This window comes from Haematobia irritans, chromosome 3 (genome assembly GCF_050003625.1).
Source record: "Haematobia irritans isolate KBUSLIRL chromosome 3, ASM5000362v1, whole genome shotgun sequence".
Classification (NCBI taxonomy): domain Eukaryota; kingdom Metazoa; phylum Arthropoda; class Insecta; order Diptera; family Muscidae; genus Haematobia; species Haematobia irritans.
Genome location: NC_134399.1, coordinates 37,781,307 through 37,805,967, shown reverse-complemented (window position 1 = coordinate 37,805,967; position 24,661 = coordinate 37,781,307). Strand labels below are relative to the sequence as shown.

General features: G+C 31.3%; 1 protein-coding gene across 1 annotated transcript in view; it reads left to right on the top strand.

Annotated features, from left to right (window-relative positions):
* Window positions 1-18,311, top strand: part of Tomosyn (syntaxin-binding protein tomosyn) — a 180,507-nt gene extending 162,196 nt beyond the window's left edge. The window contains exons 19-24 of the mRNA XM_075303157.1: window positions 1,882-2,166; window positions 2,239-2,347; window positions 2,495-2,581; window positions 2,695-2,790; window positions 17,577-17,701; window positions 17,796-18,311. Of these exons, the coding sequence (XP_075159272.1) occupies window positions 1,882-2,166; window positions 2,239-2,347; window positions 2,495-2,581; window positions 2,695-2,790; window positions 17,577-17,701; window positions 17,796-18,052 (959 nt within the window). The 3' untranslated portion in view covers window positions 18,053-18,311. The remainder of the gene's footprint in view (window positions 1-1,881; window positions 2,167-2,238; window positions 2,348-2,494; window positions 2,582-2,694; window positions 2,791-17,576; window positions 17,702-17,795) is intronic.
* Window positions 18,312-24,661: the final 6,350 nt, after the last annotated feature.

Here is a 24,661-nt window from a genome sequence, read left to right as displayed (position 1 = left end):
AATTAAGATAAAAACGTTAAGACATATTTTGAGGATTTTGCATCTTTACTTTTTTTTTGGAATTAAGAAAACATTTTTTTCTTTGAATTATCCGTTATAATTTGGATTTTTAAACTGGCATATGTTCGTACGTGAATAGCTTTATTAATGCACCGGGAAAAGAGAATGAAAATTCGATAAATGAGATCTGTATCTTAATTTTAATTTTATTGATCCTAGATTTAAAACCAGATAGGTCGCTAAAAATGTCTTTATTTTAAAGAAGCCGCATCTTTGGCTCGAAAACTATAGCAAAATCCTTAAAGGATCTTTTTTATACCCTGCTCCACACTGTGGAACAGGGTATTATAAGTTAGTGCATATGTTTGCAACACCCAGAAGGAGACGAGATAGACACATGGTGTCTTTGGCAAAAATGCTCAGGGTGGGCCCCTGAGTCGATATAGCCATGTCCGTCTGTCCGTGAACACATTTTTGTAATCAAAGTCTAGGTCGCAGTTTTAGTCCAATCGACTTCAAATTTGGCACAAGTATGTATTTTGGCTCAGAATAGATCCCTATTGATTTTGGAAGAAATGGGTTCAGATTTAGATATAGCTCCCATATATATTTCGCCCGATATGGACTTATATGGCCCCAGAAGCCAGAGTTTTACCCTAATTTGCTTAAAATTTTGCACAAGAAGAACAATTAGTACTATAGTCAAGTGTGCCAAATTTTATTGAAATCGGTTCAGATTTAGATATAGCTCCCATATATATCTTTCGCCCGATATGGACTAATACGGTCCCAGAAGCCAGAGTTTTACCCCAATTTGGTTGAAATTTTGCACAGGGAGTAGAATTAGCATTGTAGCTATGCGTGCCAAATTTGGTTGAAATCGGTTCAGATTTAGATATAGCTCCAATATATAGCTTTCGGCCGATTTACACTCATATGACCACAGAGGCCAATTTTTTGCTCCGATTTACTTGAAATTTTGCACAGGGAGTAGAATTAGCATTGTAGCTGTGCGTGCCAAATTTGGTTGAAATCGGTTCAGATTTAGATATATCTCCCATATATAGCTTACGCCCGATTTACACTCATATGACCACAGAGGCCAATTTATAACTCCGATTTAGTTGAAATTTTGCACAGGGAGTATAATTAGCATTGTTGCTATGCGTGCCAAATTTGGTTGAAATCGGTTCAGATTTAGATATAGCTCCCATATATATATTTTTCTGATTTCGACAAAAATGGTCAAAATATCAACATTTTCCTTGTAAAATCGCCACTGCTTAGTCGAAAAGTTGTAAAAATGACTCTAATTTTCCTAAACTTCTAATACATATATATCGAGCGATAAATCATAAATAAAATTTTTCGAAGTTTCCTTAAAATTACTTCAGATTTAAACGTTTCCCATATTTTTTACTAACATTGTGTTCCACCCTAGTGCATTAGCCGACATAAATTTTGAGTCTATAGATTTTGTAGAAGTCTATCAAATTCTGTCCAGATCGAATGATATTTAAATGTATGTATTTGGGACAAACCTTTATATATAGCCCCCAACACATTTAACGGATGTGATATGGTATCGAAAATTTAGATCTACAAAGTGGTGCAGGGTATAATATAGTCGGCCCGCCCGACTTTAGACTTTCCTTATTTTTTTTTTTTGAGTGTATTGGACAAAATGCATACACAGTATATATATTTTTTAAATATAACGTCAATGTTACATGTTCTCCATCCAAAAATAACATTTTGGTCTTGAAATATGTTTGAGTTTATCATATTCCTTCTCTCCTATACTACGTATCATTCTAAGTTTTTTTTTTTTTTTTTTAAATATTGAAACGAAAATGAAATGCAATTAAATTTCTTTGACAGGAACGCCAACAAAAAGTAGCAGTCGTACAAGTCCTACATTTACACCAACAACTGCCAATACAATATCAAATACATCTGGTGGTAATGTGAGTACCAGTGCCAGTAGCAGTGGTATTAGTGGAAGCGTTAGCACCGGCCTAGATACCATAGCTGATAGACAATATATCGTAATTGCAAGCGAGAAACAAACTAAAGTCTTCGATATTGCAAATCAATGTTGCATCAATCGCATTCAATTATCTGAAATGGATTTTGCAGTTAAAGCAAAAACTATCACAATGAAAGGTTTGTAGTTTTGTAACCCACCTCTGTAACCACTTAAATACATTCCTTTATATTTTCTTCCCCTGTATTTAGATGGAACTTGCCTAGCAACCTATCTTTCCAATGGCCATCTAATGGTACATAGTCTTCCTAGTCTAAAGTTGTTATTGGATACAGAGTTCTTACCACTTATGGACTTAAGGTTAGTATGCAAAATGAAAACTAACAACTGCATTCACCCATTTACATCTCATTTGTCCTTAACATGACCATTTAGTGACTTCATTTAGTTATACTAGAACTTAAACTGACATAAAGCTTGTTTATTCATTTCTCTTCATTCGCATAGTTTTCAAACCAAATGCAAACAGGGAATTGTGGATCCAATGCTTTCCATATGGGGTCAACAAATCATTGTTCACGAAGATATAACACAGTATGTGTTATAGTACATATGACCATTAATTATTTCTCATCTATATGTGTACTCAATATTCTCTTTTATTTCCTTTCCTGTTTCTCCCTCTCTCTCTGTCTTTATTTTTTCAGAATATCAAAAATTTTTTGCTTCAGTAATAAAGGTCATGGTCTGTACATGGCATCACCCACCGAAATACAAAAGTTTACAATATCTTCAGAGTTTTGGTAAGTATCTGTATGATGCTATCTACATAAGTTTAATTCGTTACTAAAAGAATACAACCAACTAATCTGTAACTAATTTTATTGTGAGGTCTATTGTGGTATAATACATTCCAGCAAAAATCTGATAATTTCATAAATATTGTCGTAAGCACAAAGATTTCATGTGAGGGCACAATCTCCAAATTGGTACCCAATTAAATCAGCTGAGTTTAACATTTACTTTAAGGTCGGAAAATGGGTCTAAGCCGGTAATAAGAGGCAATGATTTTGATCAGTTAAACAATAACTAAGAGAATGAAGAATTTACAAACTTTATTCTAATTGGATATATGTGAAATTTGCAGAGTATAGCCAATAGGTAGATGAATATATCATAGGCTAATTCACAATAGGATATGTAACACGGAGATCGAAAAAGAAACCACTAAACCGCAAAGGTCAACGTTCCCCAGAGTTCAGATTATAGATTATACATAAATGGAAGAACCCAAAGATCTTCCAATTGATAATTGTTGATAAAAACGAGCTCGAGGTCTGGATGATTAATTTTTATTTATTCAATATTTCGTCTTTTCATTGAAAGACTTCATCGGGAAAATTTTTCTGCGTATACAAATAGAAAAGAAAATATATACACAATACATTTAAATACGTACAAATTGCATGTTACATTAAAAACACTCACGAAAAGAACAAAAAATAATACACCAACTGTAGAGTAAATAGCTAACGACGGTGTCTGTTGCATTACTAACGCTTACTCTGCTGCGCTTTGCTTTTTCTAATGAGATTTCTGTAGCTTTGCGCCAAATTGTCAGTGTCTGTCTTATAGTTTATTCGCTTCTGTGTTGGTGTATTGAGAATGTGCAACATCTCCAGTGTTAGTCTCTTGTTGTAATTACTCTCACACTGTAACACACGCGCTCTCTCCAAATCTGGGTGATGGTGTTCTCCTGCACAGTGGGTTGATAATGCTGTTTTTTGCATAGGTCTCTGCAAACGGTGTTTCAGATCTGATTTGTGGCCTGATAAACGAGTTTTTAATTTATTTTTTGTAGTTCCTACGTAAACCTTGTCACACACGTCTTTTTCGTTCCCATTGCACTTTATTTCGTATATTAAATTGGATTTATCCATGTCGTCAATTTTTGGTTTTAGATTAGTAAATAGTTTTTGTAGTGTATTATTAGTTTTCGGGGCTATTGCGAAGTTACTTTTGTCAATTAAATTGGCATTACTGAATCTTTCGTGTAATTTTGGAATATACACGACCGATTTGTAACAAAATTTTTGCTTCTCTTTGGCTGGCTGTACTTTGCTGTTGTTGATCAGTTTATCAATGGTAGATAGAGGAAAGCTGTTTTGCTGGAGTATTTCTTTAATTTTTTTGATGTTCGGCTGGTGAAATTCTTGGCTGCTTATGTTTAATACTCTGTTCACAAAATTTTTAGCAGTATTTTGTATAACTCTCCTGGGGTGGCTGGAGTAGAAATTTACCAATCTGCCGGAAGAAGTTGGCTTTTGGTACCAGTCGGTTTTAATTTTGTTACCATCTCTGATAATTAAAATGTCCAGATATGGAATTTGTCTACATTTTTCGTATTCCAATGTGAATTTTATACTAGGGTTGAAGTTATTGAATATCGTCAAGAGGTTATTTATTGCACTTGTTTTCACAATCCCAAAAAGGTCGTCAACATACTTAGTAAGAATCTTAGGCCTAATATCACAGTTTGCCATACATCTATCCAATAGCTCTTCCATCACAATGTCGGCTACTATCGGAGATGCTGAAGATCCCATAGGTAAACCTTTTCTTTGTTGATAAAAACTGGTTTTATATCTAAAATATCTATTGTCAATTATGCAGAATCTTAATATCTTGAAGAACAGATTCTTCGGAATCTTAGTTATCTTCTCCAGCAAATGCCACTTTTCTTCTATTATTTTTAGGGCTAATTCAACGGGTATACTCGGAAACAAAGATACAACGTCAAAAGATACCATCGTCTCGTCTTCGTCTATCTTGATGTCTTCTATCTTTGATTTGAATTGCATGGAATTTTTTACGTTATATTTGGAATTTTCGGTTAGTCTATTTAAAATGGTTGTCAAAGATCTTTACACCTTCTCCCAAAATTGATATGGAGACAATCGTTTAAAAACATGCATCAATCAAGACTGGATAAGAAACTCAATCGTGTTTTAGGCGATAATGAAAAACCTACTATGGATCTGCTTAGTAACATTATTAATCAATATTTTACAGTCGAGAGAGATATAAAATCCTATTTTAAACCAAATCAGAGATGGTGCAATAAGAGATTCAACAATGTTAGGGAGAAGAGTTTTGAGATGCTTGCAAGATTTAGAAAAAAACAAATATACATGCAAACGTTAAGGGAATATAAAAGTATTTGCTCTAAAATTAAGGGCTCAATCCTCAAATAGATACTCAAATTAAGTCAGTTGAGGTTAAAAATTTACTTTAAGGCCGGCAACATGGATTAACTACTTTGATCAGTTAAAGAATAATTTAGAGAATGAAGAATTTACAAACCATGTTCTAATTGGAGATATAAATATAAGAATTGGAGGTCATCCTCTCCAATTCTTATATTTATTATATCTCCAATTAGAACAGGCAAATGAATATATTTATTATCGAAAATAGCCCAATGGGTTATGTAACACGAAGACCGAAAGACAAACCACAAAACAGCAAGTGACCAGTTTCCTAGAGCTATGTACGGATTATGGATTAAATATCATGGAAGTTGGTAGACATACTTGCAAGATTTAGAAGCTTTAGGCGAATATAAACATATTCCCCCTGAAATCAAGATTATTTAAAATTAGGAAATCGTTATTAAAATAACGTAATAGCAAGTGATAATGGAATCTTTCTCGAGAAATCCCTGGGCACAATCTCCAAATAGATACACATGATAAGTCAGCTAAGTAACAAAATACTTTAAATCTCTACTTTGTCAAAATGAAGGGCGGATTGAAATCCAGTACAGAGATGGTCTGTATCAAACTTTTTTAGGTTTGCGACTGTCGCAAAGTTGTAAACGTCGTAAACGTCACATACGCGTGGTAAATGTAGAAAAGGTAACAAAAGTCGCAAACTGAAAATACTTTAGTCGCGTCGGCTAGGCAGCGAATTCGATGATATCCAAGACGATGGTAGGTGCGAAGAAGTTTCAATTCTTAGGAATGTTCACAATTTTCGGTTTTAGTCCCCACATTTTCCCTATTGCTTTTTGCACGAGTACAGGGTAACCGTGGATTTCCTCGTCCTTTCTTAGCTTTAAGTTCAGTCTCCTGTCCAATATAACTCCAGGGTATTTTACACACTCACTAACGGGAATTGCGATACCACCTAAGAAAATAGGCTTGACCATGGGAAAACTTTCACAAATTTCTGCAGAAACTCACAGCATATGCTGTCAAACTAAATTAAAAAATGTTCAGGATTTATTCTATTCAAAATTTGGTTTTCTACAGTAGGTTTACGACTTTTGCGACATACGTATTATACCGTCGCAAACGTATGTCGCAAAAGTCACAGTTTATGACAGGCCAACCCTGATCCAGTATGCTCGTATACTTTACAAAGATGTCAATTTAGATGGGCCCATCACCACAAACGAACTATACAATGAATTAAAGAACGTCAAATTGAATAAAGCACCGGGAAAACTTGGATACCGCTTGAATACGCACAAAAAAAATATTGTTTGTCTTAAATCACGAAATTAATTGATGTAATTAATATTTAATTGAAATGTCTTCAATCGCAGAAATTATAGTTCAATTAAAAAATTAATTGATCCAATTAAAAATTAATTGATACTATTAATTTTTGCGATTGAGTATTGTTTCAATTAAAAAATTTGTTGAATCAATAAAATTTTTAATTGAATATTTTTTAAAACTCAAGACTTTAAGGTGGGTATTACGTTCGAGTTTAGCCGCTAAAATCGTAGTTTTTTCGCGATTACTTTTCTTTAATAATGCATTTTAAGGAATACAAACTTTGTGAAAATTTGCTTTGGGCTATTCCTCATCAAGTTATAATAAAATTTGCAACAAATATGTATAATTTTATGCCTTTTATACCCTCCACCATAGGAAGGGGGTATATTAAATTTGTCATTCCGTTTGTAACACATCGAAATATTGCTCTAAGACCCCATAAAGTATATATATTCTGGGTCGTGGTGAAATTCTGAGTCGATCTAAATCACGCTCACTTCCGAACGAAACAAGCTATCGACTTGAAACTTGGCACAAGTAGTTGTTATTGATGTAGGTCGGATGGTATTGCAAATGGACCATATCGGTCCACTTTTACATATAGCCCCCATATAAACGGACCCTCAAATTTGTCTTGCAGACCGTCTAAGAGAAGCAAATTTCATCCGATCCGGCTAAAATTTGGTTCATGGTGTTAGTATATGGTCTTTAACAACCATGCAAAAATTGGTCCACATCGGTCCATAATTATATATAGCCCCCATATAAACCGATCCCCAGATTTGGCTTGTGGGGCCTCTAAGAGAAGAAAATTTCATCCGATCCGGCTGAAATTTGGTATATGGTGTTAGTATATGGTCTCTAACAACCATGCAAAAATTGGTCCACATCGGTCCATAATTACATATAGCCCCGATATAAACCGATCACCAGATTTGACCTCCGGAGCCTCTTGGAAGACCAAAATTCATCTGATTCAGTTGATATTTGGTACGTGGTGTTAATATATGGCCTCAAACACCCATGCAAAAATTGGTCGAAATCGGTCCATAATTATATATAGTCCCCATATAAACCTATCCCCAGATTTGACCGCCGGAGCCCCTTGGAAGAGCAAAATTCATCCAATTCGGTTGAAATTTGGTACGTGATGTTAGTATATGGTATCTAACAACTATGCAGGAATTGGTTCATATCAGTCCATATTTACATATAGCCCCCATATAAACCGATCCCCAGATTTGACCTCCGGTGCCTTTTAGAGAAGCAAAATTCATCCGATCTGGTTGAAATTTGGTACGTGGTGGTAGTATATGATATTTAACAACCATGCCAAAAGTGGTCCATATCAGTCCATAATTATATATAGCCCCTATATAAACCGATCCCGAGATTTGGTTTTGGAGCCTCTTGGAGGAGCAAATTTCATCCGAAGTCTGTTGAAATTTGGTACATTGTGCTAGTATATGGCCGTTAACAACCATGCCTAACTAGGTTCATATCGGTTTATAGTTATATATAGCCCTCAGATAAATCGATCCCCAATCACACACAAATTGGTCCATATCAAGTTCATAATTGTATATAGCCCCCATATAAGCGACCCCCATATTTCAATTCTGGCTCCCTACGTACCGTGCAAAAGTCCATATCGATTCGTAATTATTTGTAGACTTACCTACACATACCTTTTTTGTCTAATCCCAGCTAGCATTTTTGTCGTTTTTTAAGCACTTTCGAGTCTTTTTCGAGTCTACTTGGCGATTAAAAAGGCAGAATATGAGCTCATTTTATGAACATAAAAGACTCTTTTGTCGGGAGAAAAACGTGACTGCCCGCGACTCTTCTTTATAAATCATTTATGAGTCTTCTTCTATATTATTTTAGAGTCTTTTTCGACTCATTTTCTAGTAGCATTAAAGTCTTTTTTGAATCGTGTTTTGATCAGTTTTAGTCTTATTATACCTCATCTGCGATTCTTTTTCGAGTCGTTTTTCAATTATGATTATAATCCCTTACGAGTCTTTAATGGATCACATATTACTCTATTTATGAGTCACTTATGAGTCATTTAATAGTCATATTTCTAATCGCAAATGACTCTTCTAAGTGCATTTTTGAGTCGGTTTTCTGAACCCTTTCCCTTTAATTAATAATACGTGTTTTTTTATTAATATAAATATTTATTATTAATATTTGTATTATAATTATTTTAATTAAAATACTTAGTATTTAATAACAAAATTATAAATAACAATCATTTGTTAATATTTCTTTAAATGAAAAAAAAAAACATTTAATTTTAAATTAAATAAAAAAATATATATACTTAATCACTTCTTTTCGTTTTTGTCAAACGATCCTTAGCATGGACAAAATGTTTTTGTAATACGACATTCATTTCCCTGTCTGTCGTTTCGTATTTAAGATGACATATATCTAAAAATATATAAGTGATTTTCTTGTAATAAAATTTAATTATTATTTGTATTATAAATATTTACTTACTTTTAATTAAAGTTATTATGAAAGATTTTTCAGCACTGGGCGTAGTGCTAGTCCCCTTCCAGCCATATAATGTAGCCAGTTCATCGGAATATACTTTCCGAACTGAATATCTTAAAAATTGTGCGTGTCCTTCTACGCCGGTTTTTGCTGTAACCTCTTTCTAAAAAATGTAAACAGTGTTAAGAAAAATTATAAATTATCAATTTTATTTGTTAGTTTGTTTCGTCGTCTTTCATACTTACAATTTGTTTCAGCTTTTCTTCATTTTCCTGTAGCAAATTCTAAAATTCATTTAAATCGTTTTTATTATTAAATGGAAGTTTCTGACAATATTTCTGACAATATTATAGAGATTGCCCCGTTAAAATTGTGATTTAAATAAAAAAAAACACTTGCAATAAATCTGTAAAATCATTATTTGATCACCAAAAGTACTCGAAGATGACTCCTTTAGACGATTTTAAATCGAACACATTTTATGCCCATTAGCGCGAGTCATTTTCGTGCCATTTTTTGGTCCCGTAACTGTTTAAGCAGTTTTTGATTACCAAAAGTACTCGAAGATGACTCCTCTAGACGGTTTTTGTTAGATTTTTGTTATTTTTTGTTGTATTTTATAACGAACTCATTTTACGCCCATTAGCGCGAGTCATTTTCGTATCGTATTGTAATCACATAACTGACATAGCAGTTTTTGATCTCCTAAAGTACTCGAATATGACTCATTTACATGATTTTTGTTAAAACAATCACCCAAATGCTAGCTGGGATATATACCACGTAAGGACTAACTCACAATTTAGAAAACGATTTAAGATACCACAACCCAAGTAATTCGATTGTGGATGACAGTCTTTCGTAGAAGTGTCTATGCAATCCATGGTGGAGGGTACATAAGATTCGGCCTGGCCGAACTTACGGCCATGTATACTTGTTTTTACTGATTTAGTTTTCACTTTAGCGGCTAAACTCGAACTTAATACTCACCTTTAATTGGAAAAATGTTCGTAATTTTTTTCTGTGTACATAATAAACGCAACACAAAAATTTTTATATAATATTGGTTGAAGCGTTTAAAAGAAGTTTAGATAGCGGTTAGATTGAATATTATTTTGCAATTCAATAATATTCTATATTTATTAGAAAGGAGACCTCCTTCAACTATCTACACGCACAGAAAAACCATGTTTGGATATGGTTGCCGCATCCATTTAATGCTTATCTAGAGCATGTAATTGTCTTTGTAAAAATAGTTTTCGAGCGGAGAAAAATGTATGGTGGCAATAAGCATTTGAATGGTTCTCAAATACCGCAAACATGTTTTATCATTTAAATGATAGAATTTGAAACCATTAAATGGTCGGGAAAATCATGTTCCAGACCATTCCATTTTTTTACTTTTTTACAGGGAAAAAAGTATTTTTATGGGTTGAGTATAGACATGTCTAGAACCATTACATGGCCATAAAGACCATTTACATTTTTTTCGTGAACATTTAATTTTTTAACTTTTTTGCAGCGAAAAGAATTTTATAAAAACATTGACCAGGTACACACGATTTTCATTTTGCGCGTCAGTCGTGTATTGATTGTTTCTTGGAATGGACGAAGAATACGGATTTTTTGTGTTTTGTGTTAATTTATTTAAGTGGCAAGTGGTTTTATGTGACCACAAAAAAAGGAAAGTGTAATTGAAAAAATGTATCTGTTTTTTGTACTGCATTTTGCTATATGGTATCATTTATTTTTATTTGCAGTTATATGATGTCTGCGTTTGTACATTTGATGAGCACGATGTAAATATGGAATAATTACTTATTGTTGAGATTGAAATAAAATAGAGTGTGTAAAAATATATGATGTTTGCTTGAACGGCATTATAAATACAAATAAACAATGAATTAGTTTATAAATAAATAAAAACCAATAAATAAAATTAATTTTGTGTGTTTCTTTTCTCAAGTGGCGTCCTTTTTTCGACGATGAAAAAAGTTTTTTCATAAAGATCAAAACATTTTAGGTTGTGACCATGTTCTTTTAACTAGGAGAAAAACATTTTTAATGAATACCATAACATTTTAAATTGTGACCATTGTCTTTTCATTCAAACAAAATTCTTTTTATCAATATAATAACATTTTAGATGAGGACAATTATATTTTTCTTAGAACCATGTTCACTGAGCCAACATGGTTGCAGGTTAAAATGTTACATGGTCGCCGCAAAAATAGCTCCTATCATATTATTTTGCTCTTCGAATATGATTGTGACAATCATGTTTCTTCTCTGCGTGTAATTAATAACTGGCAACGAGAGATACATTTTTGGAAAAACACACTATTTAAATCGGATTCAGAAAATATTACTCTGCAGCAGATAACCGATATATATTGACAAAATATTGGTGGGGGACCAATGATTTCTTATCTTTAAAATACGAATACGTGCTTTGCATAGAAGACGCATTTTTCGAAAAAGAGGAATATATATATTTAAGAAATAAATAGAAAATGTATTTCGTAACTAATTCCCTTTTATATGTGTTTAAAATTTGGTACAAGCTAACATCAAGTATTTTGTTTAAATTTAAAAAATAGTTTACGCCACGTTGCGTCCTTATCAAATGTATAAACGTACAAATATATACATGCAAATAGAAGCAAACGATACAATTTTGGAAAAATTCGGAGCAAATAAAAACATTTATTTACACTTCCATTTATCAATAAATAAGTTTCCACACAGTAATTCCGTATTCTCCATCTATTTTAAGTGTGTAAACATAACAATAGCGATAGTTATGCTGAACATGTTTACGGTAAGCGAAAAATTTTTCCGCAGCGAACAACTACAATAACCTTGTCGGAAAAAATTCCTATTTTCTTTTTTCCGAGTGTTTTTACACCCTACGCCAGACTGTGCGTGTGGGTATTTTTGTAGGTTTTAAAGGGGCATCTGATAAACTATCAAGATCATCATTGATTTGTAAATTACATGCTATGGATGTGTCGATAAATTTCGTAAAATTCATCGAAAATATATATAGAAATAGGGAGCCACCGTGGTGCATTGGTTAGCATGCCCGTCTTGTACATACAAGGTCTTGGGTTCGATTCCTGCTTCGACCGAACACCAAAACTAGTTTTTCAGCGGTGGATTATCCCACCTCAATAATGCTGGTGACATTTCGGAGGGTTTCAAAGTCACTGCAATGTGGAACGCCGTTCGGACTCGGCTATAAAAAAGAGGTCCCTTGTCATTGAGTTTAACATGGAATCGGGCAGCACTCTGTGATAAGAGAGAAGTTCACCAATGTGGTATCAAAATGTACTGAATAGTCTACGTGAGCCTGATACATCGGGCTGCCACCTAACCTTACATATATAGAAATACCAGATCGATGGTTTGGATCAATATCAGAAATCAATATCAGAAGATTATTATACGCAGATAATATTGTTATTTTGGCGGAAGCCGGAGATCAATATGGCAAAATCGGAAGTAAAAATGGCCATTTAAAGGTCCTTTCAGGCACAAATATTGAAGTATACAAAAACCATCAATACCTGGATGTACTGCTCTTAGCAGTACGAAACCATGTAATTAATCGAACAAAACAGTAAAAAACTGCTATAAAGACACCATGCCAATCTATACAATCATATTGCGCACAATTTTGGGGGTATGAATACCTCAAAAAAGTAGCTAGCCTTTAAAGATTATTTATCAAAAAAAGACTGTCAATAAACACTTCTAATTATGTGTTGAAACTGGAAACAAATATTGATGAAGCCAGTCTACATACTTTAAGATTTCATTTGCGATATATTGGGAAACACGAATAGACTACCAAACCAAATTGAATCAATACTAATATGAATATATAATGGCGTGGATATCATATAACTCATGAAAACTGGAATAATTTTGCAATGGAGTTGGCTAATAAGATAAGAATAAATAATCTATCCAATAATATTCGGAGAAAACAAGCAAGCGAGTCACGAATATAAAAATATGAACCTCAATCACAGGCGATAGCAATACTGTGAAAAGGACGATACCCTGACAAAAAAAGATATTGTCGTGACGTCAAAGATTTCATGTCTTTAAAATACGAATGCAAATTTTGCTTAGCATAGAAGACGCATTTCTCTAATATAAAGTTTTTCTCCTTGTCCAAAAGTCGATAAACTTTTCAATGAAGTCGTATTGTCCTTATTATTAAGTGATTTGATTTAAAAATGGGTATCATAACATGAAAGAAAAAATTCTTGAGCTAAGGTCAAGTTGACTTTAATAATTCACAAAAATTCTTTAAAATTAATGAAATTGTCTTTAAATTTGTTGTCTTTTTGTATCTTGGCTACAAAGCAAAAAATCGTTCAAATATAGGACAACACTTTATTTTAAAGACGTTTTTTACTTGAAACATAGCATAATTTCTACTGGAAGTCGAGTCGGAATTTGGAAAATAAAGTTGTCGTTAACTCGTTTTTAAAGGACTTTGATAGCATATGAAGAAAAAAGCCGAAAAAAAAACGAAAAATTAAAATTTGCTTCCTAGAAGCAAGTACACAAAACCCAAATTTAAAAGAGAATTGTGTCTTAAAAGTGTCCTTACTTGTATTCTCCGCTTCTTTGGCTCGGAATCAATACCAAAATTTTTAGAGTAAAGACAAAATCTTTTTCAGTGTGCACATTGATAAATATTAAAATTTGAATTTAGCAAATGGAGCAAGTCCGAAAGAAAAATTATGCAATCTTAGCAACTTAAATGAGAAGAAAGATGTAGAACACTTTATAGCACAATGTACAGATAAAACAGATTAGTCATATTTACATATTTCTTGAAACGGGTTAACCCTATTTCAGAAGGTATATGTATCTTACTATAAACTATATAAATAATTATTTATTATTTTGGATGATCAAGAAACTAAAATCTGTAATAGTCTGGTAAAATTCCTTAAATACGATTTGAGATATGAAGCTTAGGAATGAATAAGCCTAACAGACTTGGAATTACGCTTGACGTTACAAATTAGGGTGACTTTAATTTGAGCAATACAACTAGAGTTGGGTAGTTCCGAATGGAGCTAATAACTATGAGGAGCTGCGAGAACTAGTTCCAGCTCTTTCGATTTTTTTTTGTTTCACAATTCCTTCTCTTCTTAAGCGTAAACATCCCAGCAAAAAAAGAGCTACCAAAAAAGTAATTTAGATCCTCAACTTGTTATCCGAAAGTAGTGCATACTTGGATCATCTCCAATGAATTTTACATGGACTTGTCATAAGACGGAACCCAGCAAAAAAAATTGGAAGTTGTTCCACAAACATTTCTTTTAAAGCCCATCCCAGAATCCCCCATCGACTTTTTTCAACTTCCGATGCAGACCTTTTGGACAAGTCCACAAACATTTCTTCTAAAGCGTATCGTGGGATCTCCCAATGATTTTTTTCCATTCCCGATGCAGTCCTTTTGGACAAGTCCACAAAACATTTCTTCTAAAATCCATCTTGGGATCCCCCAATGATTTTTTTCTACTTCCGATGCTGTATTTGTGGACAAGTATTAGAAAGTACGCAACCAGGCTATTTTAAGTGCAAATTTTGGACACTTAAATTTTACAAAAAAAAAAGAAAATTAATAAAAAAAAGAGAAATTAAGAAAAAAGTAAAAAAATAATAACACACAAAAAAATCTGATTCAATCACGAAATTAATTGATCCAATTAATTTTTTAATTGAAATGTCTTCAATCACAGAAATGATAGTATCAATTAAAAAATTAATTGACAGTCAATTAAAAAATTAATTGATACTATTAATTTGTATGATTGATTTTTGTTTCAATTAAAAAATTTGTTGAATCAATTAAATTTTTAATTGAATATTTTTTAAAACTCAATTAAGATTTTAATTGGAAAAATTTTTGTGAATTTTTTCTGTGAATAATAATAAAAAAAATAAATTTCATTTCCGCTGGGATTTGAACCTGTGCCGTTTGACTTTTTCGCTTCCATGGAAGTTCTTTTGTGAAGGTTTTGCAAATTATGAGAATATTTAATTTTTTTTTTGATTTTTAATGAACAAAATATATTTATACGAAAATATATGCCGAAAATAAAAAATAAAAAATGTCCGCTGGTGAGAATTGAACCTGCGTTTCTTATTTTTTCGTTCATACTAATAAAGAACATATCGAGAGGCAATTAGAATGTTATTCCTTGGTGTCGTATTACGATCATACCACAAACATTTGAATTGACCTTTCGACGCTTTATGTTCAATGGCATTTGTGGCTGAGTGTGCTAAATTAGATAATAGCAAAATAATAGTGTAATAAAAATATGGATGAAAAATGTGAAATTGGTTGAAAAAAAAATTGTTCGCTTTTTAAATTTCTTCATTCAAGTTAACTTCCAGGGCACAACTTCTAAAGCAATGCAAAGGATCCAAAAAGGGAGTGACAAGCCCATGTAAAATTTATTGGAGATGATCCAAGTTTGCACTACTTCCGGATCACAGATTGGGGATCCACACGACTTTTTTGGAAGCTTTTTTTTTTGCTGGGAAGTACTTTATTTTCGGATCCTTTGCTTTAGAAGTTGTGCATGGGAAGTTCATTTGAACGAAGAAATTAAAAAACGAAAAAAAATTAAATATTTGTATCAATATTTTTTATTGCAATTTTTTATTCTAATTATCTAAGTTTTTGGCACCATAACAGGACGTCTTGGCGCTCTCAGCCACAAACTTCATTGAACATGAAACGTCGAATCGTCAATTCAAATGTTGATATGATCATGCATAACATTCTAACTAATTCTCGAGATATTCTTTATTAGTATGAATGAAAAATAAAGAGCACAGGTTCAAATCTCATCAGCGGAAAATTTTGTTCATCAAATATTTTTTAAAAAGATTGATTTTTATGCTGTACATCGTTTTTATTTTGTTTGTTTTTTTCTTCGGCTTACGTTTTTGTAGACTTATATTTTCTTCCATTTAAACTCAATAAATTCTAGCAATTTGCAAAACCTTCCCAAAAGTCAACAGGCACATTGATACAGCGTTCCGAGATGTTCTTAAAAAGAAATGCTTGTGGAACAACTTCCAATTTTTTTGCTGGTATTTTATGAGGAATGTAAATCTTATGAGCACTTGTGCTAACAAAAACTCTCATAGGGTTTACATGGCTTGCGATATTTACATAGTACGTTTTATGAAAAATCCTTAAATCTCCCCAGCAAAAACTAGGTAACCACATCTCATTACAATTGACATTACCAGGAGTAAAGCTGTCATTACACGTTGCATTACATTGCGGCGAGTTATAATGACTAACTTGTAATGACAAAAATAAATACTTCTCGGTAATTTTCGAATTGTTATTCTCAAATTTTTAGGCAGTTGTAGTTAATATAATTATTCACATAATCGAGCACTTACATAAAAAATCAAAAAGAATATGTAATGTAAAGGCAATTCTGAAAAATTTTCCGTTAAGAATTTTTTATCACAAATATTTCATAATAATTGTGTTTAATGACATTATCACATTATGTTTTAAATAAATGCTTTCTTATAGCTCATTGACATTACACTTCCAAAATGCGCTTAAACTAAATTTCAAATGCCATTTGTCTTATAAAAAGGAGGCTTAAAATCCACTTTTAGTAGATTTCGAACCTTATGTGAATTGGTTATTGGATATATTATAACGTAATTCACGAATCTAACTCCCTTAAACAACCTACATTTATTTCTATTTTAAGTGTGAAATTAATTTGAGTGTAATCTTATTTAGATTATTTATTAAATTTTTTTATTTATACAATATTCTATTTCTATTCAAGTAGTTCTCCTATTACAACACCACTCGCCATATTTTGATCCATTGTAATCGGCGATAGAAATCAATATTTTCGAGATTTGGTTGCCTGAGACAATAAGTGGCTATTTTGCAAGCTTTGGTGTATCTACGAATAAGTCATTACATATTAGGTGATTATATGTTTAAATGCACTACTTATTTTATGGCCGAAAGTATGCCTGGGGGAAGTACTTTCCTCCTAGGACATGCGTATGTAAATGTAATCCGAAGCGATGCCAATTAATAAGTGGTTATTAATTTTTAAATAGGCTTACCTACAAGATTACTGGCTAATTAGAGTTTTTGCTGGGTCTCTAATGCATTCCCTTTTGTGCCCTTATCAATCAGCTGGTTTATTTTTTCATCTCTTTATAATGAGAAAAAGATGAGGAGCATTGACATGGGGAAAGAAATTGATAAAGGAACTAGGAGTAGGAATTAGTGTCTATTGCAAAACGGAACTAAACGGAGCGATCATAATAATTATAATTTTCTAAATAGTTCATATTAAGAATCAATATTTACCACGTTAAAATGTTACCCTTTTTGAAATAGACAACAATAGAGAAGAAAATACACAACACAATACAAGTCTTTGACACTTCGATGTACAACTTCTACCTTTTATTCGTTGCAGTCAATTTATTTTAGAAATGATGGGATCATTGTACACGGTTCAAGAGATGCCTGAACAGCCAAAGGAGAGTTTCTTTAAAGGACTATTTGGTGGCGGCGCCAAAAGTCTGGACAGAGAGGAACTTTGTAAGTAGCGCCTGGATTGTTTTAATTTGAGGACAATACGTTGGAGAGTAATACATTTCCTCTAACCTTGGGATTTCTCTTTTTTTTAACACAGTTGGAGAACAAAGTGGGAAGGCAAATCGTTCTATTGCAAAACACATTCCAGGTCCAACACTCGATCAATTGAATCAACGGGCTTCAACAGCGGCATCCGAAATCAGCCGAGCCCATATGTTGGCAATGGAACGTGGCGAAAAACTAAATATGCTGGAAGAGCGTGCCGAACGTATGGCAAATCAAGCTCAAGATTTCAGCGGCACAGCACATCAATTAATGCTTAAATACAAGGATAAAAAGTGGTATCAGTTGTAAAATATCTATTACAGGAGCCAATTCTACCACAGTTATTGTAATATTGCTTTTATAACAACAACAACAACAAAACAAACAACAACAACAACAAACACTTTCTACTACATTAAAGTACACTTATTTAATTTCTGTTTTCAAATCGTCATGTTATTTATATATTAAAACAAAAACAAAAACAAAACAAAGTAAAATATATTAAACTACAACAAAAATGTTTTTAATAAAATATAGACCAATAAAACGTGTTACAGATTTACAATGTTTGACTTTTATTCGAAAAGCTTATATTCATATGGATTGTGAAGAAAACCAAAGGTAAATTGATAACTATTTCTTCACCCCCGAAAAAATCAGTACCCGAAGTTTTCGTGTGTAATGATGAAAAATCAGGAATGTATGCTTTTGGTTTCACGTGTAAGACTGATGTGAAACATTTCCCCACAGAATTGTACGACAAGATACTTTTCCTCCCACCGAAGGGAAACCAGGTTTGGATCAGTTCGTTATATTAAGTACTAGCAGGACTAGATCCGCGTGGCTGGCCCCAATTTTTTTATTTCCGCTGTCTCTCGAAGAATATCAAAATCAGTGCTATCAGTTATTTTCAATAGAAAGAAATTTTTATTAAAAAATCTAAATTGTAATAACACACAGTTTATGTTATTTTCATATTTTAAAATGTAAAAATTAAATTTTTTTTAAATTATAAATTATGTTTTTTCACATATTATTTAAACTAAGCTGCACGTGATCGTGGTATTTTGTACAGCAATATATGTTTTGTTATGATTTCATTTTTTGTTTGTTATTCTTGGGGTACGGATGTTATGTTACTTGTTTACTTTCTCTAATAACTTTCAATAATAATTTACATTAACTAACACGTTGGCTTAATTTATTAAAACGTATATAATACTTAATTTAAATAAATCAATTTTCAGTTTAATATTAAGTTATATCTGTTTTCGTTTGATTCCAATGCATTTTTTCACGAAAAGCGATTATGTATGAGCCGGTGTTGTCACACGCCGTCACACGCCAATTAAGCATCCAAAGCACAGTGGTTCCAAATCGTTTTTTTAGAAAAAATTCTGCAACTTTGGAACGCATACACTGAAAAAACAGTGAACCCACCAATGTTAGAAAATGAAAAGTTACGTAGTTCCGGGGGAAGATTGTTCCAAGCTCGCATGGTTCGCACCAAAAAAGATCGCTCATAGAGTTGTGTTACCATATGAGGAAGCACTAATTGTGGATTACGAGTAGTCCTTGTAAAAATAAATTGTTCCCTTAACATTGGTGGAAGGTTAGACTTTATAATTTTGTAAAAACATAGTAAAATACGTAATTCAAAAAATCTCTGAGAGGGAAGCCCCAGAAATTGTAAGGCATGTTGCGAAATGTGGTCGAATCTACGCAGTCCATAAATATATCTCACAATCATATGAAAGCTTCGTCTCAGTCTCTGCAAGTTCGAACCAGGCGCTCCAGAATAAACCTCAATTGCATAATAAATCTGGGATTTTTCAATTTTGCACAAGGAGTATATTTGATAGTATTGTCAAGTATGCCAAGTTTGGTTTAAATCGGTTCAGATTTAGGTGAACCCACCAGGAAGAAAAATATTTGTTAATTTTAGAATATTTAGATTATTTTTAGAAAATTTTAGCTAAACTGTATTACAAACGCTGACATCACGCCGATCGACTCAGAATCACCTCCTGAGTCGATCTAGCGCTTGGTGTCCGTCCGTCCGTCTGTCCATGTATTTGTTGTTCACAGGATTCCGATCGCAATTATTAACCGATTTTGATGAAATTTGGTACAGGGAGTTTTTTGGGCACAAGGACGAACGCTATTGAATTTGGAAGAAATCGGATCAAATTTAGATATAGCTCCCATATATATGTATCGCCCGATTTCGACAAATGGGGTTACGTTGCGCTTTTTTACAAACGGATCGTCACCAAATTTGGCAAAAAATAATCTTTTTCATCGCCCTTCAAGTCTGCAAAATTCCATCCAAATCGGTTCAGATTTAGCTATAGCTTCCATATATATGTCCCGCCCGATTTTTCTAAATTTAGCCATAAAAGCCTTATTTATCAACCGATCTTACTCAAAATTGGCTAAATGTAATCTTCTATAGTACTAACTGTATGTGCAAAATTTCACCGAAATCGGTTCAGATTGAGATATAGCTTCCATATATATGTATGCCTGATTTTCCCAAATTTGGCCATAAAACCCTTATTTATTAACCGATCTTACTCAAAGTTGAAATCGGTTCAGATGTAGATATAGCTCTCATATATGTATCGCCCGATTTTGAAAAATTTGCCCATAATAACTTTATGGTTGACCATAGAGGCCTCATTTCTTAACTGATCTTACTCAAATTTTGCACAAGGTAACCTTTTGTGGTATTAATCAAACCCGCAGAATATTATGCAAATTGGTTCAGATTTACATATAGCTTCCAAGGCCGTATTCAGGGGGGGGGATGAGGGGGATCAAACCCCCCCCGAAATGAATGAATATTTTTATATAGCATATTTAATTAAACTTTATATAGTATATTTAAAAATATATATTTTTAGCTGCATAGAAAAATCTTATCGAAGATGTTGAAGAAAAGCTGGAGGTTTTATTTTGAAAAACGCTTACCTATAAAACTTGCACATATCATAGAATTCTAGTTGAAAAGCCCGTCAAACGACGGTCGAAAAAAACAAATTGTTTTTGTTCTCGCACCACAAATTTCATTTTTCGAAAATGTATCAAAACCTGCAGCGATGGAAGCTATAAAAAGATATTTCCAAACGTGCATATTCTTTTAAAAATTTTGGTCACTTTGCCAGTTACTCAGGGATGGAAAATACAATTTTTAAGAAAGTAAAAAAATTTCACTGGAAGATTATTGTCAAGAGACTGAATTTTAAAGAAAATAAAATTTTGACAAAATTTTCTATATAAATAAAATTTTGCAAAAATTTTCTATAGAAATAAAATTTTGCAAAAAAAATCTATAAAAAAAATGTGCAAAATTTTGTCTATAGAAATAAAATTTTGCAAAAATTTCCTATAGAAATAAAATTTTTACAAAATTTTCAATTGAAACAAAATTTTGACAAAATTTTCTATAAAAATAAAATTTTGCAAAAATTCTATATAGAAATAAAATGTTGACAACATTTTCTACCGAAATAAAAAATCGATAATATAGAATCGCATTCTTTTTTCGACTAAAACTTTCTTGAAGTTCAATAAAATCCTGTTATGTCTATGTCTTTTACAAAATCGAGATCTTCTTCCCACATGAACATGTCTGTTTTGCCATATTTGTAAAAGACTATTAGCAAATAAGGTTGATAAAGACTTTCTCAAAATATTAAAATATTTTGTCAAAGCTATTGTACACTCAAAAAAATATCCTTCATCAAATTTGATGAAGCGTGTTCATCAACCCAGTTTCATCAAATTTGATGAAAAATTTCATCATATATATGAAATTTTCATTGATTTGAAGAAATTTTTGAGAAAAAATGATGAAAATGGTTCATAAACTTTTCATCGCTTCATAAAAACATTTCATCACTACTTCATAACTTCATGGGAATGTTTCATCAAACCAATTTCAAAAAATTGATGAAATTGTTTATCAATGATATGAAATTTTCATATATTTTAAGAAAGTTTTTAAACAAAAAATGATGAATCTGTTTCATAAAAATTTCATTATTTCTTCGTCACTTCGTCATGAAGTTTGATGAAAATTTTCATCAAATGCATGACATTTTCATACATTTGAAAAACTGTTTTGTTGAAAAAATTATGAAAATGTTCCATAAACAGTTCATCACTTCTACATAACTTTTTGGAAATGTGTCGTCAACCAAATTTCATAAAATTTGATGGAACTGTTTATCAAATATATAAAATTTCGAATTAAAGACAATTTCATCAATTTAGATGAAAGTTTAATTAAATATACCTTTTTTTGTTATTTCGCAATACTCTCGAAATTGAGAAGAAATTTTCTTCAATTTGATGAAAATTTCTTCACTTTTCTTCATTTTGATGAAATTTTCATAAACTTTTATGAAGCTGTCATCAATTTTGATGAAATTTCATAACATTTCATCAAATTGAAGAAAATTTCATCAATTTTGAAGACATTTTCATAAAACTTATATAACATTTTAATTTTTCCGATACTCATTACGTTTGCTTCAAAGTATTGCATGTCTTCAATTTGAAGTATCCAAATGCTTGTGAAAATTTTATGTCTTTTATTGAAACCTATTCGAAATTAAAGGAAACACTAAGGATAATCCAAGATGCTCAATTCTCTTAGACGAACTTACCAAAATTGACAACATATAAGCATGTATCAATAAGATATTTCTATATTTATAGACCGTGACAAAGATTTTAAGTTTTTGAAGCTATAAATGTCAGTAAAGATCAAAATCCCAATTTTGTAATATATATGACTTTCATCTAATTATTTTACATATACGTTTTTAATAATTATATTAATTTAATATTTCATTAATTTATTTATATTATTTGATATATATATATATATATATATATATATATATATATATATATATATATATATATATATATATATATATATATATATATATATATATATATATATATATATATATATATATATATATATATATATATATATATATATATATATATATATATATATATATATATATATATATATATATATATATATATATATATATATATATATATATATATATATATATATATATATATATATATTAATTTAACAATACATGAATTAATTTTAATTTTGCTGTAACAAAAACGTACTTTATATATTTGTAAGAACCAAAAACCTTAAAAATTCAAAATTTAAAATTAACACACACTTTTCATATAATATGCAATAATACATTCATGAATAAAATTAATACTTAAATGTAAACAAATGTGTTATTATATCCTATGTAACTTTTCCTACGCGTATTGAATATTAATCAATTCTTAATATTTTTATTAATTTCAGCTGAATTAATGAAAATATGTCTTCAACTTGAGGAAATGTTTCATATAGAATGTAGAAAGAAATGTTTTCTTCACATTTTGTCACATTTCCGTAATGTCATCAAATTTGAAGAAATGTTTTGTACGTTATATATGAAACATTTCTTCAAGTTGAAGAAATATTTTCATTAATTTCGCTCTGATTAAAGAAAATATTTCATAGTTAGTCAGAAATTTCATCAATTTTGAAGAAATATTTTGTAAACAATTTATGAAATATTTCATCAAATTGAAGAAATAATTTGGTTCTAATGAAAATATTACATTAATCCAATGAAATTTTTTCAATGTTGATGAAATGTTTCATAAATAATATATGAAATGTTTCATCAAATTTCAACAATTTGGCTCCAATGAAAATATTTCATTAATCCAATGAAATTTCTTCAATATTGATTGAAATTATTTATGAAATGTTTCATCAAATTGAAGAAATAATTTCAACAATTTGGCTCCAATGAAAATATTTCATATATTCAATGAAGTTTCATCAAAGTTGATGACATGCTTCATACATAATGTATGAAATGTTTCATCAAATTGAAGAAACAATTTTACTCTGATGAAACATTTCATAGACATTATGAAAATTCATCAAATTTGAAGAAACATTTCATATATAATATATGGCACATTTCATCAAAGTGAAGAAGTTTCATACATGAAATGTGTCATATATTTTAAGAAATTTTTTTCACAATTTATAAGAATTTTTGATGAAAGTATACTTCAAATATGATGAAAAATCATCATTTTGAAGAAATTTCATAAATATTGATGAATAGCTTCATAAATATTGATGAACAGCTTCCTCAATATTGAGGAAGAGGTTCATCAGTTTTGATGAAGTAATGTTCAAATTGAAGAAGGGCTGCATCAAAATTGCTGACGATAACTTCATCAATTTCTAAGAAGATTTCTTCAATTTGATGAAATATTTCATATCTCCGGATTTTGATGAACGCATTTCATAGAATTGATGAAAAAATCATTGGAGCCAAATTAAGGAATTTTTTCATCAACTTGGTGAAGAAATTCTTCAATTTGAAGAAGGTTTTTTTTTCAGTGTACCATAAATCTGATATCGACTCAAAAATGTCTAAACAAAAGGTACTAAATCATTCGCGGGGGTACTACGGTACTGACCGGGGTGAAAAAGGTTTGAAAAAAGTACTATAGTACTGCATTTTCCATCCCTGCAGTTACTACATGCTCATCCGAACGTTCATTCAACAATGAAGAGATTAAAGACGTATCTTAGAAATTCGACTAGCGAGAGTAGACTCAAAGGATTGGCATTAATGTCGGTTCATCGCCGAATAAATGTGCCCACTAAAGAAGTCATTGATTTATTTGCTGCCCAAAATGCCCGTCGGCTCAATTTAATATTATAAAAATATTGTATACATACCTACACGGATGAAAAAGACTGTTTTTCATATGTTTGGCTATAAACATTATATGTTTGGAATACAAATTTTTAAACACAATATTTTTGATTGCAAGCATATAATG